The sequence below is a fragment of the Armigeres subalbatus genome, chromosome 3, assembly GCF_024139115.2.
Source record: "Armigeres subalbatus isolate Guangzhou_Male chromosome 3, GZ_Asu_2, whole genome shotgun sequence".
Lineage (NCBI taxonomy): Eukaryota > Metazoa > Arthropoda > Insecta > Diptera > Culicidae > Armigeres > Armigeres subalbatus.
Window position 1 is genome coordinate 46,959,453 of NC_085141.1, and position 15,753 is coordinate 46,975,205.

General features: G+C 42.6%; 1 protein-coding gene across 1 annotated transcript in view; it reads right to left on the reverse strand.

Moving 5' to 3' along the window:
- Positions 1–5,145: 5,145 nt before the first annotated feature.
- LOC134228016 (asparagine--tRNA ligase, cytoplasmic-like) overlaps positions 5,146–15,753 on the reverse strand; it is a 32,080-nt gene continuing 21,472 nt past the window's right edge. Inside the window, 3 exon segments of the mRNA XM_062709777.1 lie at positions 5,146–5,656; positions 5,658–6,047; positions 6,149–7,016. Coding sequence (XP_062565761.1) covers positions 5,275–5,656; positions 5,658–6,047; positions 6,149–7,016 — 1,640 coding nt within the window. The 3' untranslated portion in view covers positions 5,146–5,274.

A 15,753-nucleotide genomic window follows, 5' to 3' on the forward strand; every position in this document is an offset into this window, starting at 1 on the left:
TTACATTGACATTAAATGTTAGTTGGGTTATCTTTATATACCAAAAGTAGGAAAGAGAGATAAGACGCATCCTAAATCATTCAGCCCCATTAGTCTTTCATCAGTTCTGTTGAAAACTATGGAAAAGGTGTTGAGTGATTATATCAACTCAAATTACATGATTAAACATCCACTGTCTAAGTTCCAGTTTGCTTACCAGTCCGGTAAGTCAACAATTACGGCACTTCATACAGTGGTATCTAAAGTGGAAAAAGCGATATCGGTAAAAAAAATAGCACTTTGTTCTTTCTTGGACATTGAAGGAGCTTTCGATAACGCTTCTTATTCGTCAATGGATCGTGCCATGAAGAAAAGAAACTTCGACACGAACATTATCAAATGGATTCACACCATGCTTGCAAAAAAAAAATCTCTTCAGGGCTGGAAAGTTCGTCTCTTACAGTATGGGCAACAGAAGGTTGCCCCCAAGGAGGGGTCCTCTCACCACTAATGTGGTCCTTAGTTGTAGACGATCTACTAGGAAGCATAGAAGAAAAAATGTCGAGGTTGTAGGGTTTGCTGATGATATTTTCATCATAGTGAGGAGTGAAATTCGACAATATCATTTCTGAAAGAATGCAATGGGCTCTACATTTTATCCAATTGTGGTGTATTCAGGAAGGCCTTAGCATTAATCCGTCAAAAATTGTAATTGTACCATTTACTAGGAAAAGAAAACTTGATCTAAAAGCTCTAAAGCTTGGCGGACTAGAAATTCAGGTTAGTGAACAGGTCAAATACCTGGGAGTCATTCTGGATTCTTAACTGAGCTGGAATGCTCATATTGAGTGTGCGATCGGAAAAGCAACTAGTGCATTCTGGATATGCTCTAAAACATTTGGAAGAAAATGGGGCTTAAGACCAAAAATGATAAAGTGGATCTATACTTCCATTATTCGTCCAAATCTGACATATGCTGCTCTTGTATGGTGGCCAAAAACAAAAGAGGCTACAGCACAGAAGAAGCTGACAAAACTGCAAAGGTTAGTGTCCATTGCTATAACGGGAGCGATGCGTATTACTCCTTCAAAATAGTTAGATGCAATTCTAAATCTGCTACCATTGTATGAATTCGTGCAGTTAGAAGCGAAAAAGAATATGCAAAAACTTAAACGATTGAAGTTATTCAAGTCAGGCGATTTAGTGGGCCACTTGAGTATCTCACAAAATTTTCAATATGGGCCAGTGATGAATATGAATGGAGACTGGATGAAACCTGTGGAGAACTATGACATTCCTTATAACATACGTGAGCCATCACGTATGGACTAAGGAAACTAAGGAAAAGGCAAACGAGCTTGCGAAACGAGGTTCAAACACACAGTTTATTGGTCCAAAACCTTTCTGCGGTATATCACACTGTACTATAAAAATGGAATAGAAATCCTGGGAAGCACAAAGGTTGATGACCAACTGGTTGGTTGCCGAAAAGTGTGCTCAATCAAAGAGATTTATAATTTCCAATGTTAAAATAATCGCAAAGCTCTTGGAGCTCAGCAAGAGAGCTCTTTGCACCTTCACTGGCCTAATAACCGGACACTGCCCGAGCAGATATCACTTGAAAAATATTGGCCAGATTCATAATGATATCTGTCGTTTCTGTAACATGGAACGTGAAATCTCGGAACATCTGCTTTGCAATTGTGATGCATTGTACAAGAACAAGGGTAGATCTAAATTTCTAAATAGTGGCTTTATGCAACCAGGAAATATTTGAACTGCAAATCCTGGAAAGGTAGTGGGATTTATTAACTCAATTATACCGGACTGGGAAAAGACGCGTCTTAGGTTGTTTACTTGACAAATTGAGATCAACCTACAAAATGCGAATACATAGTTAAGAGTAATCAGGGGCATACTTCAAAAGTTCAACTCAATGGACGCAGTGGTTCTACGCCCCAACAAAAAAAATTGATATCACCATTAATTTATTCCTCTAGTCCATCCCTCTCCGAACATACACCAAAACCGAAAAGAACGAACCAACTAATGTCTATACTTGTCCGTACGTCGCTCGACAGCCGGATCGGGCGGAGGGAAACGATACATGCGGTAGTTGGATTACCATTGAAAATCGATAAATTTTTTGATCATTTTTTTAAACAAAAAATACAGCACCAATTCCGTCGCTTCTTTTTGCTACCATATGTTCACTGCTGGAAAAATTATAAAAAGGACAAACAAATCAAATTTGATTTCAATTAATTCATTGCTTGGTTTTTCGTTGGATGAACAGCTATGAGATAAAGTTCAGGAGCGGTAACTCTATTGATGATGATGATGATGATACTACCATCTATTGTAGCAACGCACCTGCCGATAGCACTGGCCATATCTGACAAACGATTTGATCATAATTATACTATTGTTTGTATTTCGTCAAACTCCTGTATAAAGGGCCAAACATGGGCGGGGAGGTTCCATAAGCAGAAGCACTTATGCGAATCCACGGGATGAATAGAGAATCTCGTTCCAGAAGAAAGTTAGTACCGTCAACTGGGGGGAAGATGATCATTGAGGTGAAGATGATCATTTGATGTGTCAGTCAAAAGTGCCAAATTTTTTTATGAAACGGTAGTCAACAATATTCTCCGTTCAAGTAATGTTATCGCTAGGTAGAAATCTGAATTTTTCGATTATAATCATGAAAATGTATTTTGTGGAAGAAAGAGAGAGATAGTCATAAATGACGCTATTTTCGTTTCAAATATTGACTTCGTAGACTTCTTTACGTAGTAAATTCAACATTCATACAAATAACCTAGAGTATTTTGACTACTAGGTCATAATGATTTTAGTAGAGCTGTCTTGATCAACTTCACCCCAAACCAGATTACTCAAAAAATGTGTGATAAATTAATTTATTTTAATAAATGCGAATGCATTTCAAAAAACTAAAGTTGTTGATTATTGCTACGCATAGCAGTACATGTTTTGAAAATATTTGTAAAAATGTAAACACACATTGTTATTGCATGTTTTGTCTTAAAACTGATCATCTTCCCCCCAGTTGACGGTACATACAATGAAATAATATAGCCCTCGTTTCCCAGATTGACCCAAAGGATGGGGAGAAGAGCCCGCCCTTTATCCACGAAATGTTAACAATAGGAAGTTGGCAATCCTATTCTTCCTATCCAAATCGCTTCAATCGGGTGCCGTGATGGTATTTTTGTATATAATCATATAGTTTCGATGTAAATGAATAATCTATGTAATGGAATTCTCTCACCAAATTTCAATTCAATTGTCCTGGATGTGCGAGATCCTTTCTTCAACACCAGTTTGTTTCGAAATTCATTGTCTTCAGAGTTGAAATAGTCACTCGTCCGTCGAGAAATATCCAGGTTAAAACCAGGGAATATGTTTCGTTTTGATTGAAGATTGAAAAATAGAATTAACAATTCCTGATCAGAAATAAAGAAGTAAGGCAGTACATACATACATACATACATGAGTGTTTTTGATCAAATTCAATATGTCAATATGAGATTTTCCTCATCATCATTTAAAAATATTGTTGATTCGAAGAATGCACATGATGTACAGATATAGTAAGAATGACCAGCAAGCGTCCTGCGAAACGTGGAACGCCTATCTGGATTGCGTCACTGGCTTGAAAATGAATCCCTCAAAAATGCATTTCGCATGGATTTTGCCCAAAAGAAAATTATAAAAATATTTGTAAAGCTGTATAAATTGGAATAAATTTGTAAAACGATGTTGAAAAATGCAAAATGCATGTCTAGAAGAACAAAACAACTGTATGTAATATAATGGGGGGACTTTCTTAGCCGTACGGTAAGATGCGCGGCTACAAAGCAAGACCATGCTGAAGGTAGCAGGGTTCGATTCCCGGTCCGGTCTAAGAAATTTTTGGGTTGGAAATTTTCTCGACTTTCCTGGCCATTAATATCATCATATATTATGATATACGAATTGTAACTTTACTTAGAGGAGCGGTAACTCATAATCATATCATTTTTTTGTGACGCGCTCATATTTCCAACTTGTGAATTGTACTGATGTATGCGCTTCAAAAACAAAGAGGTATTCTGTGAAAAGATCATGATGGGTTACTCTAATCAATATATCTATATAGGGGAACTGTTCCGTTTTCCATCTCACTGGACATATATTCTTCTCATAGCAAAATAGATAAATACAGCACCAAACTTGTTGCTTCTTTTTGCTAACATGCGTGCTCATAAAAATAAATAACAAATCAAATACCTTTTCGTTACTTTGTTTTTGATGGGATATAAATGGGAGCTATGAGTGGCGAACCGTTCTTGTATGACAGCCCCACCATTGAAAAACAAAGTAGGTGCATAAGTAGATAAAAGGGATGGTGATATAATCGATCTGATAGGGGGAAGTGGGGCAAGATGGCCACCCTAAGCGGTAATCTTTGTAAAATGGTGAAACTCCTACGAATTCTGCTGATTTGTCCATGAAACACCTTTATGATGACCGACCTCTGACATAAGTATCAATAAACATTGATTAACGATATTTCAGTATCTTATAAACTGGTTTTAAAAAAAGGTGTTTTCATGATGCCTATATTTACCATATGGGGCGACATGGCCACCCCTCGGGGTAAGACGAGCGAGGACCAAAAAATATATTAAAAGTGTGCTGAATTTATTTAGAACGGGTGACACATTCCTTGCACTTCTAGGGATTATGTTCACATGATGTTTCGTTTGAAAATGCGTATTCCACGTTGATTTGTTGACCTCTGTCTCTACTGTCTACTGACCTCTGTCTCAATATCTGAAATTGCTCAAATTATTAATGTAGATAGGCTATAGTTATATGGAAGCCTTTGTAAATATTAATGTGTGCTGAAAAATGAGTAATTTTCGCTTCAAACCTTAAAATTATAAAATAATTCGAAATTCAAATTATCTTTAAATCAATATTTCAAGAACAAGTGAGGTTGTCAAAGTGCGTTTTTTAGTTGTATATCCCTTTTACATTATTGTTAAGCATCCCTCGTAATAATAATGTGAATATAATGCTCACTTAAGTCATAGGCTAATCAACGTTGGCTGTCTTGCCCCATATGGCGATCTTACCCCACTTTCCCCTACTGTGCAGTTGAAAGCAAACGCTAAGCTCAGAGCCGATTTATTTCACGTCATATCTGTAATCTTATGCGAAAGGGTAACCTCATAGCTTAAGATAGATAATAAATGCTTAAATGGTAGTACACTGTTTCAAAAATATTTAGGGTTTGCATCTTTCCAGGAAACGTGGATACAAACATACCTCTCGAATGTGATATCGGTTCAGCAACCAGCACATGAAGCGCTCCAAGCCAAGACCATATCCTCCGTGGGGCTGCGACCCGTAGACACGCTGATCAACATACCAATAGTACGGCTTGGGGTCAATGCCTTCCCGCTTGTAACCATCCATTAATTCTTGGTAATCCCAGGACCTCATCGATCCTCCGACGATTTCACCCACGTTTGGTAGCAGGACATCGACACTCTCGGTCAACCGTTTATCCTCCGGACACTTGGCCATGTAGAACGATTTAATTTCAGCAGGGAAACGACACAGCATGATTGGTTCATTGATAGTATCGGTCATTTCCGTTCCGGTCCTCCGGGATGTCTTCACCAAATTCATAAAACGTTCCATCCTCCTTTGTCACGTTGTTCTCCTTCAACCAAATGATGGCATCCGAATAGTTCATACGTCGAAACGGGGTCTTAGGCGGAACGAAATTGGGGTTCAGTTCTTTGACCATGTATCCCCATGGTGACTTGAGCACTCGGTCTACGACATCGACCACTAAATCTTCCAAGCGGTCCAACAATTCGTCAAACGAGATGAACGGACATTCAGCTTCAACGTGGCTGTATTCTGCCAAATGACGACGAGTGCGGCTCTGCTCTGCACGGTAGCTTTGTGCAATACAATATACGTCTCCAAGCGACGGCAGACATGTTTCCAGATACAGCTGCGAGCTCTGAGTCAGGAAGGCTTCCTCTCTGAAAAAAGGATCATTGAACAATTGATTGTGACAAATTTAGGATGAAATTTACATGAACTTTGAATAATTCTATAAGTTACTATAATAAAAAAAACTCACCCAAAATAATTAAGCTTGAACAGGGTAGATCCGCCTTCGACCTGGGTTTGAACCAAAGTCGGTGGCGTTACTTCCGTGTATCCGCGATCATGGTAATGAGCACGGAAAGCATCCATAATCACATCTCGCATTTTTAGAATTTTGGAAGTGTTCTCGCCACGGATAATTATATGACGGTTATCCAACTGCACATCCGGAAGAGCTTCCTCGTTGAGAATCGCGTCAGCGCCACCAGCCGGAGCCAGACCGATTAGTTCCCAATAATCGACATGCAGCTCGTGACCTCCAGGAGCACTCTTACCCTTTGGTACTTCCTTAAGTGTACCAAACAGCTGGACGGACGATTCCGTTGACAAAACCAAAGCATTGTAGGTTTGGCACAGCAAATCGTTCAGAACGCACTGCAAGAAACCGGTCCCATCACGGAGCGTTAAAAACATCAAACCCTTTCCCTGCCGTCTCAGCCGGTGCACCCATCCGTAGATCTTAACACGAATGTTACGATAATCACCACTCTTGAAGATCTTGATCAGCTTGGCTGGCTCCAACGACGGATCCTCTTTGATGGCGATCTTTTTCGCCTCTTCCAAATTTTGCTCACGCTTAACAGCGTCTTGCTCTTCGCGCTTCTGCTTGTCGGCAGACTTGGAGCTCTCCCGGACCCACAGCTTTTGGATCTTCTTCAGCTGTGATTTGGCCGCTACTTCGAATGGCGATTCTGCCTTTTCGCCCTTGGCGTCCACGTAGATGGTCGGAAACGGTTCCTTTCCAGCATGGCGCATAGCCTGGAGGATCGTTTTGAAGGGTTTCTCGGCGGTGCCATCGCCGGATTCGTCGCTACCGTGTTTATCCGAGGTATACAGTTCTTCTGAAAATAATATGAAGACATTTTAGATATGGAAAATTACCAGATTAATCCAAATAATAGCTACAATGGCATTTTTAAAATCGAATATTCACAAAATTAAGACCACCTAACCACCTCGCCTCTCAAAATAGCTAGTACCAAGAGTCAATCTATATACCTTGATCTATACTCTATACCATTCGTTTGCGTCTATTCGCGAAATTTCAACGCCATTAACAAACTTTCCGGAACCCAATACTAAATGCACTTGCGTTTTCAAGGGCACCCCATTCAAAACGGAGTTCACGCACAACTGTCATTTTTATTATTCCAGCTTTGCGACTCCAGAATATTTCACGTGATTATAGTTTTCACCCAGATCGCTTTGAATGCCATTTTTTACAACATCAGCATTGAATCCTGTTGCACACTCAGCAATAATAGAGTCGTTTTTCCCGTTTCTAAAAGTTACTGATCCTGTGTGTTTTCGGATCCAGTTTACTATTCAAAAATTTCCGAGTATCATCGCTACTCTATGGTTGGACTCTTTCGGTTTAATCACAATGACCGGACGAGCCTTACGAGTGACCTTTACTTCCTTAGGCGCAGTGACTTTTTTCGTTACTTTAATGTTATTTTTCCCATCATTACTTTTGACAATATCCGCGAAACTAACATTTTCTGGCATTGCAATATCAGATGTAATGCCAACATTTTGTACTATGCGCTTTTTCGTTTTGGGAGTCAAATTAGGCCCCGTAGCCTTTCGCGATGTACCTTGCTGCATTCATTACAGCTACATTTCTACTCGGGTTAAATTTAAAAAATGAGCATTTCATATTTTCCATTTCTTTGCTGATCGATTCTTTGAGACCATCAACAGCCTCGTTCAAAACTTCAGATACATTTTTCTGCAATTTCACGCTGTCTATTTGGGCAGCAATGTGATTCCGAATATCATCGATCGAATCAGAAATAGACAAAAGTTTCTTCGTCTCTTCATCGAAACGAATGGTATTCGGAACCTGTACATTATGTCCGTCGCAAGATCGACTAGATAGGGCTGCGTAATGGTGAGTTGACATCTGGGAAGGAGCGACCTACACAGCTCTGGTCCTCACAAGTTCCAATCTCACGCTTCCACGGGTCTTCCGATGACAATTGACCGCCAGCTAAGGGTTGCGTACTTAGCTGGTAGTGCAGCCTGGGCACTGTTGTCCTTCTGACATCAGCTAGAGTGAGTAGGTGCGACCAACGGGACCATCGTCCCTAACCCCTAATCCCAAGGCGTTAAGCGAAATAATGAGCTAGGCTCCCTCCACAGTAATTGTCCCTTACCGCGTCATGGTGGGCTGTGGCGTGGTGGACCTCTTTTCCCGAGCAACTCGTGGGACCAAAATGGAAAACCAAATCAATTCTTCAATTAGTGGTAGTAGTGTAAGCGACAACCCCTTCGCAAGAGGTGGGTTGTTCAGGTCTCCGCCTAGGAGGCCAGAGGCAATAGTCGGCAGCTCAGTGCGCAGCGCCAGCGTGGGTCACTTAACCATCTCCCAGGTTCCGCCGGTAGAGGTTATAGACGGCCCATGGCTTGTGAAGGCGATGAACCGCAAACGCGATGGGCTTTCGGCCTTCGATGTGGCGACAGAACAACTGGACGCCATCATCGACTTTGCGTCATCGAAGCATAATATCAGTAAAGAACTCAAGAGGAGCTTGCTAAAACTTCGAAAGTCGATGCTGGACGGCAAGCTGGAGAGGGCGGTCGGGACGGCCAAGTGTAAGCCCGTGAAATCCGTAGAGTCGAGGTCTACCCAGACTGAGGCCCAAGGATTCGCGGACTCGGGCAAGGTCGAATCGACCGAGGGCGTGCCAGCGAAGACGGTGGTGCCAAAGTCTACCCAGACTGAGGCTCAAATATTTGCGGGCACGTCGGGGGTGACTGCTCCAACGGAGCAGACACAAAAACGGGGGAGACAGTCTCCAGGGGATAAGCTCCCTGGGGGCCGCTCCAAAACGCGGACGGTAACTACCCCGAACAAGGGTAGTGGGGCTGGGAAGCTGAACCCCGGCCAGGTACCTCCAAAACCGGTGGAGGAAGGACCTGGAAAGGTCCGTCCACCAAGGAGAGACGGTGGTAATGGGTTACGGCAGGCTGAGAGCTCTCAGCCGCACCAGATCAGGGAAATAGAGGGGGATGACGCCTCCAAGACCCTGGTCAAGAACAAGAGGAAACCGAAGACGTCAAGGGCCGAAAAGAAGGCCCAGGCGAATGAGGGTAGCAAGAAGTCTAGGGTAGGCGCCAATCGCTCCAGGGGCGATGCCCTAGTCATCACGGCGGACGAGGCTAAGTACTCGGACGTCTTAAAGGCGATGAGGAGTGACGTCAAGCTCGGTGAACTCGGCGCCGACGTACGTCGAATAAGACGTACCCGGATGGGCGAGACGATCCTCGAGCTGAACGGAGGTGAATCTAAGGGTTAAAGACCTGGACGAGATCACCGAAGTCGAAGAGCTCGTCACGGCACTGCGGCGACAGTGTGAAGTGGAGACGCCCACCGCAGCCGTTCGGCTACGGAAAGGTTCGGCAGGGACGCAGGTAGCATTGGTTCGGCTATCTGCAGCGGACGCCTCCAAGGTAGCCAAGTTAGGGAGCGTCAAGGTGGGATGGTCGGTGTGCCTTGTGGGCATATACGAGCAACCCGAAGTTTGCTTCAAGTGCCTGGAACCGGGGCACAAGGAATGGGACTGCAAAGGCCCTGACAGAAGCAATCTCTGCCGACGCTGCGGATTGGAGGGATATAAGGCACAATGCTGCACGAACCCTCCCAATTGTTTGATTTGTTCCAGCAAAACTGTGAACAACAAGCACCCCATGGGGGGTTCGATGTGCCCGGCGTTTAAGCGTGCTGCAAAATCACAGTGCAGGTAACGCAGCTGGCTTGCTCGGCCTCGCCCGAGTGTTTGGTGTGCGCAGGTTTAGAGGAAACGGCGGAACACGTGTTGTTCGTGTGCTCACGTTTTCGGACACTACCCCGGACAACCTATTTCGGAGGCGTAGGCACCGCATCGGCAAGTCCCTCTGTGTGTTGGCGAATAGACCCTGTCGCAGAAAGGTCAATTTGGGGTGCACGCGGCATCATCATTCTTGATACCAGTCGTGCAGAGGGAAGCAGGCGCGAAGTCGACCCTTCCCACCTTCCGAGGACATAGGGCGTGGTAAGGCCACCTGGAAAGCCGGCAATGCGCTGGCACGATACCATGGTGTGCTGCAAGGACACGCAGCTAACCTCGAGGGTGCGTTGTGCACTGGCTCCCCTTTGAAGCATTTCTTTCTGGTTGTACCGAAGGGACTATGGGCTTGGGCAATGGGCAATGGAAACGGTTTAGCAAGTCGGGGATGTAGTCCTGCCTCCCTCGTTTGCTGTTGGAGGTGGTCCCTAACCCCGCACTTCCTGGACAACCCAGGATGTCTGTTGAGCAGGTTTCCCCTCCAATGCTTAGGAAGAAAAAAAAAAGATCGACTAGATAGACAGTCACAACACTTGAAAAAAACATTTGCTTTCTCCGTAATCAATCTAGCCGCTGCTTTCGCTTTAATAGGAGAGCAGCGGGCATGAACATATTTTCGACATTGAAAACAACACAGTGGGAAATCGTTGATTGCGATCCCCACTCTGCACTTTTCGCACTCCATCCTCTACACAGCAGTGGACTCAAACATGCAACAACACACTACACTATCCACAGAGAATAAAAAAAAGGAAATGAACAACAATAGTGTCGGGTTTTATCTATAAATATTAACAATTGAACACAAATTTTAATAGCATCAAGTATTTTTTTCAAATCCCTTTTTTTCACTTTTTTTACATTTTTTCCGCACTCCTTTTTACCAACCGTACTCTACACCATTCGTCACAAAACAGAGCTCTTTTTTTTCGAAAGATTGTTCAAGTCAGCTCGATTCTGCTCTCCGCTCATATACAATCTTTGGCTCTCGTTGAGTGTTTCCTGGGGACCAACACCCTAATTAATTGTCTAACACTTTTTGAATATGAATGAAGTTAAACATTCTCAAAAATAAGATAACATTATCGAAATGTGAAATATTCATACTTTCTTACATACATAATCTTACTTTCTCGCATGGCGTATTTCGTTCATGTTTTACTCCAATGAAAAGGATGAAATAATTTTAATTCTAATTTTAATATTATCATTATTACTATTATTATTATACTGCTTCTCTACATCCTTCTCCTCCTCTACTCTAAACCATTAGTTTACACATGGATTTCTGCAATGGGGGTAGCGAAATGGAGACCATATTTTCGACACATATATTCCATGCGCCCGCATGCATTACATGAGTATTCACACATACTATCCATGTGTGAATTTGTATGCAATTAAGTACAGAGCTTCAAATATTCATCTTCATGAAGCAACTTCGGTCCGAATTTTGACAAACATCGCATGAATATTCAAAACATAGTATGACATAGTCAGACGACTACTCCACGAACTCATTCATTCGACTGTCACTGAGTGTGTTTACTATGTGCAGAAAAAAACATAATTAGCATTGTTTATGTCGATGTTTACCGTTGAAAGCACCTCGCGGTTGAAAATCGGATTCAGTCCTGTGTGATAAATCACTTTACTAGCATTGAATTCGCATTCTATACCGTCCCGCCCAGACAGTTACTGGGGGGCATGGAGTGCGATCCTCTCGTTTAATAAACAATGTGCACTCGCTTGGCTGTGGGTATACAATAGTAAAGCACATGTGGAGATTGGACAAATCAAGCATCCGAAAGATATTCAATTTGCAAAAAAGAGAGCTAACCGCGGTGGAGGTTGGTACTCGGATTCTGATGGCTTTTCAGCAAACGTGACCTTTAAGTGGTCTTGTTGTGTAGGGGTTATCACGCCTATCTAGAGAGTAGGAGGTTGAGGGTTCGAGTCCCTCCAAGACACGTGGATTCTTTTTCGCAAATTTCATATCAATTTGTCCATTTCGAAACATATGCTGTGCATATGCACAGCCAAGATATTTAACAAAAAAATGGTTTTCGTACGGCCGAGTTGCCGAATAATATGCAATTAATTGCACTTTACTCATTTGAAACGTGTTCAGATTTCAGATTATTTATCAATTTGTAAAATGTGCTTAAATATTCAATGACTAATATTCAACTGAATATTGACTGTCCAGAGCCGACTATGTTATGAATGTGTCGGAAGTGAACTGACAAATGAAAAATTCAATAGTGATCAACAAGTCTTTGTCCCCTGTCGAATGAAACTTGTTGCGAGAAAATCGGTTAAAGATTACTATATGAAAAGTTGTCTAATGTTTTTCTTAGCTTTTGTGCACACACATACACACATACATACACACGGACAGACAGACATGTGCTCAGCTCCTCGAGCTTAGTCGATTGGTATATAACACTACGGGTCTCAGAGACTTCTATAAAAAGTTCGTTTTCGGAGTGAAATGATAGCCTTTCGGTACAACTTAGTTGCACGAGAAAGGCAAAAAGTAGAGTTTGTGTGATTAGGAAAAAGCTTGAAAAAAACTTGAAGTTTTTTTCTCTTTCTCTTCGTGAAATAACAGATGCAGCTGCAATGCCGGCGTTCAAATCCGGAACTGATCTTAGAAGTGATTGGTTGAAGTGGCGTAGAGCGTTTGAACGGTTCATAGTGGCAAACGGTGGCGAAGACGATGACGATAAATACAATCTGTTGTTAGTGTTAGGAGGAATTGAACTGCAGACGTATTAGGTCGAGTCGAGAAGTCGAGAGTCGTAAGTCGAGAAGCTCCATGTTGGAATCCCAACTGGAGAAGGAAGTTCAGATATAATAGTACTCAAATATGAGTCAGCAACTCTGTCATTGGAGAAGTACTTTGCACCTCAGCTCAATAAACGTTTCGAGAGACACATGTTTCGAGCGTTGAAGCAAGATGTAAGCGAGAGCTTCGATGATTTTGTCTTCAGATTGAGAGAACAGGCAAACCGCTGCAAATTTGTTGGCATCGACGATATGATTGTTGACCAAATCATAGAAGGTTGTAGCTCTGTTGAGGTGAGAAAAAAATGTTAACAGAGGAGAAGAATCTCTCTGAAGCATTGATGATAGGTCGAACGATTGAAAATGTGCAAAAGCAGACTAAACAATACAATTCCTCACCTTCCGGATTGGAAGGGACAGCACTGGTTCAGAAAGTTTTCGATAGAGAAACGCCCTCGACTTCAGGTTAATCATTTCAGAGCAATGCCAGGAAGTGTTACAATTGTGGTCGATATGGACACATCGCCAAAGATGTTCAGAGATGTGCGGCTAGAGAGGCGAAGTGTCATAATTGCGGGACAAAAGGTCACTTCAAAATCTGTTGCCAGAAAAGGAAGTCTACGGAACCTCGAAACAGTTCAAATGCGAAGCGTAGAGTACAAGCGATCGAAAATTGTGAACCGAAATCCGAAAACGGCGTGTTTTATGTAAGCCAGGATGATGACGAGTCAGAAGTATTGACATTCCTTGTAGGAGGGGTGAGCACAATTATAGTGGTGGATTCTGGATCTCCAGCGAATATAATGAAAGAGTGCACGTACAAGAAGATGAAGGAGTCTGGTGCTAAGATGTTGAACGAGAGGGATGCGGCTAGTATGAATCCACAGTTCGAGGGTTTCGCTTCGAAGGAAAAAAATCGTTTTTCGATCGCATTCGAAGCAGAAGTCACGACACCGGGGGAAGAAAACGGTATATGGGCCCACTTCCTTGTAGCGCCAATGGGGCAGTCCAACATATTGAGCAAATCAACCGCTTATGCTCTTGGAGTACTAAAGATCGGCTACAATATTAATATGGTAAACGAGGTCGGTCAAGCTCAATTACAAGAACTTCCGAAAATTCCGGAGGTGGCTCTGAAAATTCAAATCGACGAAACGGTTACTCCAGTAGCTCAAGCTGCTAGGCGTCTACCGATAGCTATGGAGGCAGATGTCGAGAAGGTAAGTCTAAATTGAGAATAATGTGAAAACAAACAAATACTGAATAAACATAAATTAATAAATAAATCGATCAAATTGAACAGGTCATTCAGGAGTTATTGGATAAAGGCATAATCGAAAAAGCTGACGGTCCTTTGACTTGGGTGTCCCCACTTGTGCCAATCCGAAAGACAGACGGTAAAATAAGGCTATGTGTCGATATGCGGGAAGCTAACCGTGCTGTACTACGAGAAAATTACCCCATCCGAATATTGATGCAGCAATTGCATCAATTCACAAAGTTTCAGTGCTGTCTAAAATTGATTTAGAATCAGCATATTATCACTTTGAGTTGGAGCCCCAAGTCGAGATATAACGACTTTCGCCGTCGGGTCTACAAATTTCGTCGGCTTATGTTTGGAATAAATTCAGCTCCTGAATTATTTCAACGCATCAATGGGTTAGTCGTATTCATTGATGATTTTCTGATATGAGCATGAGCATGATGACCGTGCATTTCGTAGTTGCTACTCCGTGATCGACCAGAACAATCGCAATTGCACAGGGAACCAATGGATGGAAGCATGGGATTTGCTCTCCAACCTCAATGTGCACAGTCCGAGAGCTCTAGTATTTTGGATGGTCGATAACGGCGCTGGCCACGTCCTCACGGTCATCGGGGATGGGAAGGAATTGATGATGCAGTCACTCGCCCACTGCAAGCCGAGAACACCTCTGCACTCGCCACGAGTGCCTGCGGAATTTTATTGGAATCTGGGTTGGGTTTTATGGCAGAGGTTCGTCTTGGTTAACGGGTTGCCAATGTGATAGTAATGAAAGAGTGGTATATTCTAATTGGATGCCGAAACGAGCTTTTTCGCTCATTTCAAATTCTAACAGTAACCTGCTAGAACTAATCAAGCTGTAGGTATAGGAATAGAAGATGGAAACGGTATGAAAGCCCATTTCAAGTTCTAGCGATTGCTAGAACATGAGAAATATATGAAAGATACAAAGTAGGAGGAATGGAACGGACCTGGGATTGAACCCACGACCTCCTGCGTATGAGGCAGAAGCGGTAGCCATATGACCACCAAGCCCGTTATTCATTGATGATTTTCTCATATACGGAGAAACAGAGCAAGATCATGACCGTACACTGCGAGAAGTAATGAAGCGTCTTAATGAACTGAACTTGAAAATCAATGAAAAAATCATAAGGGTTGTGTACAAGACACGACCGCCCGACGTAAACTACGTAAAACAGTTTGGTGAAATGAAGAATCTAGTGCCAGTGCAAGAATACATATTTGCAGCAGCTCTACAATACGCGCTCGTTATTCTGCTACGAACGGCAACGTAATTCTGCTACGACGTCGTACTTTGAACAAATTCGTCTCGCCTCAATCTTCCTATGTTTAAAATGGTGTCCATGAGAAGAATCGATTAATTCCCAATAATGCATATTTCGAATCACGATCACACGACCCACGCCATAGGCTGGAATAACAAAACCAAATAAGAATCTTGAAAGAATTAAACTTGACTGCCACTGAAGCCATCCATGCGAATACATAATAGCATCTCCCTTCGACGCGACGCGCGCTCGTGATTCTGCTACGGACGCCAGGCAACTTTATGGCGTCTCCAAGCGGTTAATTTGCACTTTTAAAAAAAAGTTCGCCTCGCCTCAATCTTCCTTTGTATAGAATGGAAGCCCTGAGAAGAACCGATTTTTCCAACATCCCATATGTATTTGG